At 42.8% G+C, this 7037-nt stretch overlaps 1 protein-coding gene across 1 annotated transcript; it reads right to left on the minus strand.

Moving 5' to 3' along the window:
- Positions 1-285: 285 nt before the first annotated feature.
- LOC138382558 (olfactory receptor 6K2-like) lies at positions 286-1170 on the minus strand. The gene has a single exon (XM_069467017.1). The coding sequence runs from the start codon at positions 1168-1170 to the stop codon at positions 286-288; it is 885 nt and encodes a 294-aa protein (XP_069323118.1).
- Positions 1171-7037: the final 5867 nt, after the last annotated feature.

The following is a 7037-nucleotide window of genomic DNA, read 5'->3' on the forward strand; positions in this document are numbered from 1 at the left end:
AGTGGCAAAAAGTTTAACTCAAAAATATGTCAAATTTGATAAAGATTAAGAGGAAGCTATTGACTTCAACTATTAGTGAATTTTGTTTATTGGTGACCTTTAGGAGACCAGTTCCAGTAAAATCTTGATTGAAAAAGACAGATTTCTGAGGAGGAAGAGAAATCAGCAACCACTGTATATAGACTCCCAACTAAGAGCTCTTACTTGAGGTCCCCAGTCTAATGAAAAAAGGGATCTTAGCTTGACCCATGTGCTTCCTTATAGCTTCTTTTATCTCTTTATTCCTCAGGCTACAGAGAATGGGATTGAAGAAGGGGACAAAACTGCAAAGCCCAGAGCAATGGCTGTGCCCCAGAACAAGGAGTAGGTGGCAGAGAACAGTAGGTACATGAGAGCCACATCGCTAAACAAGAGCAAAGTAACAGTGAGGTGGAAGACGCATGTTGAGAATGCTTTGCGGCGGCCTTCGACTGAATGCACATGCAGAATCACAGCCACAGTACCAGTGCAGGACATGCCAGTGAGCATCGCAGCTGTGATACTCTCCACTGCACAGACAACGTCAACAGTCTGAATCATGACGATGGCCTGTGTGTCTATGCAAGCCAGGCGCAGCACTGAGAGGAAGTCACAGAAGATGTGCTCAAGGTGGTTTGAGCCACAAAATGTCAATGTAGAGACGCAGGCAATCTTAGGGAGGGGTGTGATAAAGCCACAAACACAGTAACTTAAAGTCAGCTGGGCACATAGCTTGGGGGTCATGAGAGTTGGATACTGAAGAGGGCTGCCGATGGCCAGGTAGTGATCAAAGGCCATAGCTGTCAAGAAACACATCTCACTGATGCCTGTGGAATGGAAGAAATACATCTGCAGGAAACAACCATGTAAGGAAATGCTCTTCCTTTCACTAAGCAGGCTTGACAGCATCTTTGAGATGGTTGCTGTGGCAAACCAGATCTCCAGAAAAGAAAGCACATTAATAAAGAAGAACATAGGAGTGTGGGGGTGAGTATTCAGCTGGACCACTGTGATGATGACCAGGTTTCCAACAACAACAATGAAAGCATAGATGAAGAGCAATGGAACAAAGCAGATGACAGACTCTCCCCAGGAATAAGGAAAAGAAGAGAAGATAAACTCCTGTGAGGTGGTCCAATTGGGGGTCTCCATCTCCAAGTCGGAAGTGAGAGTTTCAACTCCCAGTGCACTTAAGCCTTCTAAGAGGTTCTGCTATTGATCAGAGAAATACATTTGCCAGAAGTCAGCCTCTGGATTGATCCCTGTATTGGGGTACGGAGGAAGACAAAGGAAGAAGGGACTGGTCCATATCCCATAGCTGCTTACAACTAAAGTCGTAGTATAGAAAAAGTCCAGTCCGAAAGCACAGCCAGTATTTTGGACCAGCGATTCTCAAATTTTAGTATGTGTCAGAACCACTTGTTATTAAAATGCTGATTGCAGGTGCCCATACTGAGAGTTTCTAATCTAGCGGGTCTTAGGTAGGGCCCCAGAATTTGCATTTCTAACAAACTTCCAGGCAGTATTGGTCCTGCTGGTCAGGGGACTATGATTTGAACCCACTTTTTCCAGATAAACAGAATTTGACAAGGCATTAAGAAATAACAGTTAAAGCGATTTTCTTTCCTGTATTCAGAGCTTATGGATTCCCTAACAATCTCCCCAAAGCTGTTGCAAAATTCTTTCCTCAAGCTCCCAGTTCATCTGATTCTCCACATATGATTGAACTGAATATTTTAACAATAAAGGCAAAGTCATCACTGGTGAATTCTGTCCATCTTCCCTTTCTTCCTCTAAATAACTCACCCTCTCTTTACAGATATATTCTTAAGAATAATTCAGAGAATATTTAGAGGAGAAAAACTGTAGAAATATTTTTATGTTATTTTATTTTCTTTTAAAGGATGATCCATTCTGTCTCCTTCCATCCTTTCTGTTCTGCATTTTCTACATAAGGGATCTAAAGGGTGTTTTATATCACAAGCTTTTGGTCAAATGAAATAATTCATGGAAACTGAAAATATTTATTGCAAGGATTTAATCCCCTCAATCATTATGAAAAGGAAATCATAATTAACTGATTTTACAGATAAAAAATATTGAAGCTCAGAGAGTTTGTAATTTAACCAAGATCTCTGAGATAGGAAGTGGTAAGATCCAGGAAATGAATCTAGTCTCAATAATTTCATAGTCTTGTCTAGAACAAACCCATATGCCTACTGGCCTTGGGACTAACCAGAAAATACAATTTCTAGATCCAAGAGTTTGGATTTGTGTGTTGAAACAAAGCACACATGCCTAAAAGTATGGAAATGCTAAGTGAATAGCTCAATAAATTCTCTAAAGCAAACACATCCAGTAACCACAGCTCACAAGAACTAGCAAATTACCAATCCTCCAGGAGCCTCCTTTAGGTTTCCACCCCAAGTCACGGCTCTTTCTTCCCCAAAGGTAAAAAAATATGGTAACTTCTGAATCTTTTTTATTTAAATTGAGTCATATAGAATGTACCTTTTATGTCAGAATCACTTTTTATGTTTGTAAGTCTCATGCTTATTTTTGGATGTGGCTGTAGTTTAATTTTTATACTACTCATTATATATGTTATATACAGAGAGAATCAAGATGGCAGACGAGAAAAACCACCAGCCAGAGTGTCTCTGCAAGAAAGACAGATTTTAGAAGAAAGTGAAAAAAAAAATAATCAGGCAGACGAACATAGATCACATGAGGGTCAGGAGGAAGAGTGCCTGAAACTACAGGAGATTCCACATGAAGAAGCTGCGGAGGAGAACTGGAAGGAGAAAGGCCCCCGAGAGGCTTGGAGAGCAGCAACAAGGGTAGGTGGAGCAGCTACATTTCCCCTTCCTTGCGTTTTGGACAGCGGGTGGGCTCCTGAGCGGAGAGACCTGCCCACTCCAGCCCAGAGACGGCCATCGCTAGTGAGCCGTGAGCCCCTTGCGGACAGGGCACCAGGCTCCCAGCTCCCTCGGGGCACCTCCCGGTCCGCAGACCTGAGCCGATGGGCCGGCGCCATATTGCTTCATTCTCCCCTCCCTTTTGCCTACCTGCCACTGCCGAAAAAAACAATTTAGCCACCACCCAGAGGCATCTGCAGGGAACGGGACCTCTCCTTTTGGGGACCTACAGCAGACTGAGGGGTACTCAGATTGTGAGCTCCCTATCCACCCGCCCTCCCAGGTGCTGCTTGCCTGGTGACTCCAGGAGAGTGGGGCAAATCCTGAGGCGGAGAGACACGGATCCAACCTGGCCACCTAGGTGACTTGAGACCAGCACTTCTCTCCTTGGAAGGGTCAGGGATTGATCTCCAGGGCCCAGGGGACAGGCCTGCAGACCAGATCCCGGACACCCAGGCCTCAATCGCATTGCCCTGGGGCACAGAAGGGTTATTTGTGAGTGACCCTACTGAGTGTGGGTGCCTTCAAGGGCAGACCAGCATGGCTGAGGGGCAACCCTCCTCTCACAGGAAGGTCGAGCACCCAGCCCAGGCTGTGATCCTGGGCAAGGAACCTCCTGGCTGGCATGACAGCCAGGGTAGATCCACTGGGTTGAGGCCCTGGAGCTACTGTGGAATAGGGGAGGGTGGAAAGGACCAAGAGAGAATTGGGGACAAAAGGGGCTTATGATTTGGATTGTGATCAAAGAAACCAGGAATGTTAAGCAGAGGGGGTTGCTACATGAGACGAAAGAAAGGAGGAGAATGCAGTAGCCTCCTTCATCTTCTGACATGAAGTTAGGCACCTCAGGTAGTGAGCAAGAAGTCCAAATCTAGTCATTAGACACCTTCTCCTGAACGGCCGTTTCATAAATGAGGAAATCAAGACGGAAATCAAAAGATTCTTTGAACTAAATGACAAAGGAGACACAAGTTATCAAAATCTGTGGGACACAGCTAAAGCAGTCCTGAGAGGAAAGTTTATTTCCATAAATGCCTATATCAAAAAGGCAGAAAATTTACAAATAGACAACCTAATGAATACACTCAAAGAGCTGGAGAAAGAAGAACAGACTGACCCCAAACCCAGCAGAAGGAGTGAAATTAATAAGATCAAATCAGAACTAAATGAAGTGGCCAACAGGAAAACTAAACGGGAGATTCATAAAGTAAAAAGTTGGTTCTTTGAAACAAATATTGACTAAAACTAAAACTAAAAATTTCAAACCCACTAATAACTTGAAAACTGTGATTAGATAGAGGTTTAAATGTCTATTTAGTTAATTTTACCCAATGAATAGGCAGTAAAGATTTACATAACATATTTGTGAGGGTGTCAACTGAAAGAATTTTAAAGCTAGAAGAAATGGCAAAAATCTCCTGGATACGATTCTGCTATTTAGAGAAACTGGAATCTGAGAAAGCTCACTTAGTGTAAGGAGCAGAGTCAAGAGAAATGAGGACCGTCTTGCACATCTGGGTGTGACTTCATCCCCCAAACTTCCAGTGCTATTACCACCACCTTCCCCACATCTTCTCCATGTACTGCCATGGCAACAGGAGGAATTCTGTTTAAATACTCCCCAAAAGGACCTTATTATTAAACTCTCTTTCCTCTTGGATTCTCAGTGGTTCATCCAGGTGTGTTCACACAAACCCGACTTCCAGGGTCTGAGACTTCAGACTTTAGATCCCAGCCCAGGCTACACACTGTTATCCTGAGTACGTATTTAGCTTATCTCTGTGGATCAGGGATAGTACTTAGGCTTCTAAGGTGAAACCATAGGAGAAACCCAACCCATATATGACCCCACTTTCACATCTGGATAACCAATACCGGAGTCCACATAAAACCATTCACAATTATCTGTATATCTGACTGCATCCCCCATGCACCAATATCCTTACTGGAGAAGACAATCATAAATGTGCACTCAGACATCGGTTCTCTGAGTGTTTTCCCTTGACAAGCAGCACTGAAAACACCTGAGAACTTGTAAGAAAGGCATATTGTTGGGCTATAGACCAGAAACATTGTATCGGTTACCTGGAGGAGGAGCCCAGCAATCCATGATATGATAAGCCCTCCAGGCAACTCAGATGCCTGCTAAATTTAACTCCTTCAGCAGTATGTAAGTTAGAGTTTATACTTGAGTCAACAGATAAATTATGCTAGGAATACACCACAAGCATGTGGTGATATAAGAGTTGTGAATAAAACTTTTATAAAAATTTTATAAATAAAAATAAATATGACTGAAACAGCCTTTATTGGCTTCTTATTTTACCTATCTCACCTCCCCCTCTCTGCCCTACTTGTGTTTCCTGGGCACACCTCCACAGTGAAGCACTAATACTCATGTCTTGTCTCAAAATGATCCAATTTAAAAGAAATTGTAGTTCAGTTAATGCAGCGAGTTATTTTGTGGGGTCTCCTGAGCCTCCCACTTTTATTATAAATCTATTCTTTATAAACTGTACCTTCGTCTCTGTGTATTCTTTTATCTCTATATTCTATTATTCTCTATTTTCTATTATTTGCTTATCTTTTGAGACGACCCCTGCCTGAGGGACTTGATTCTTTGCTGGGAGCGTAGCTAACTCCCCACAATTTAACATTTCACCAAAGATAAAAGACATATGGTAAAAGAACCAATTTTGCATTTGATGGTGAGGTTGAATATAACCTTCTCACTACCATAATATGTTTGTAATTTTCAACATAGAGCTATAACTAACAAGCAAATGATTAAACAACCCTTTAAGCACCCCTCCAAAGAATAAGCACTCCATTTGCATACACAATTAAATTCTTGTGGATCAGGGATGAGTATATTCTAAATTTGAGAGGTATTTATTTATTTTTTGAATGGGGCCTCACTATGTGTCCCTGGCTGGAGTGCAGTGGCTATTCACAATCAGGCACAGTCACAGTGCACATCAGCCTCTAATTCCTGGATTCAAATAATCCTCCCATCTCAGCCTCCTGAACAGCTGGGATTACAGGCACGTAGCACCACACTTGGCTCTGAGGGTGCAAGTGCACCAGGTGTTACAAGTGTCAGATCTTGTAAAACAGTTGAAGTAACAACAGCCATCACCATGGCTGTCCTCATGTGTTCTCCTATGCTTCAGATATATGTTTTTGCACAGGGTGGCCATAGGATAGAATTCTGATCAATGTGACTTAGAAACAAGTGCCAGGGAAAATGGCCTTCTTTGAATTAAAAAGCAATGGCTTCCCATCTAATTCCCTATGTCCTTCCAGTTTCACATTTTCTCCTTGTTGCTGTTTGGAATGCGCATTGATGCCTGGAGGTGGGGCAGCCAGCTTGCGGCCCTCAAGGAGTAAAGATGAGCAAAGTGCCTAAGAATAGACAATATCAGAGAGAGCAAATCGAAACAAACTAGTACCTCATGAGGTCACTGCACAGTTTCATCAGTTTTGGGCTTCTACCTATCCATCATGTACATGACACAAAATACACACATTACAATTTGATACTATACACAGCAGTCTTTTCTTAGTATACCTGAATACAAACTAGTAACTGCAGAATGGGATGTAATATATTTCAATTGCACCAATGTTAAATGTGTGAGCATAATCTAATATCCAACTTCATTGTATTTATTTTCATCACGGACACTCCAGTTTCTACTCTACACAGGCTGGGTAGAAAGAGAGCATGATCGGTGAAAGAACTTGCAGACTTCTAGACTAAAGCTGGGTGGAACTTTGGAGGTTGAAATGCTCACTGGATCTGACTGGCCAACTGCTCCTTCACCTTTCCCAGTGCCCCTCCCACAGCCAGAACCACTTGACAAGACTGACCAATGGGCTGAGTGGAAGTGAAGGTGGTCCCTGCCACCTGTGGGTCAGCTTCCATGGAAGGTCACCCACTTACAGTTGATATAACTTAAATTGGGGTTATACTTTGTTTGCTCCCTGAGATACTAGGGTTGTGGGTAACCACAGCACTTACCCCACTGATTCTGCCTAGTACACTCTCCCAAAGGCATCTTCACCTCAAACATCTAGACTGACAACCTGACATTTAAC

This window comes from Eulemur rufifrons, chromosome 4 (genome assembly GCF_041146395.1).
Source record: "Eulemur rufifrons isolate Redbay chromosome 4, OSU_ERuf_1, whole genome shotgun sequence".
Classification (NCBI taxonomy): Eukaryota; Metazoa; Chordata; class Mammalia; order Primates; family Lemuridae; genus Eulemur; species Eulemur rufifrons.

Bases quoted from the DNA above. Each gene is read 5' to 3' on its own strand.
- LOC138382558 (XM_069467017.1), bottom strand. From the start codon at position 1,170: ATGGAGACCCCCAATTGGACCACCTCACAGGAGTTTATCTTCTCTTCT.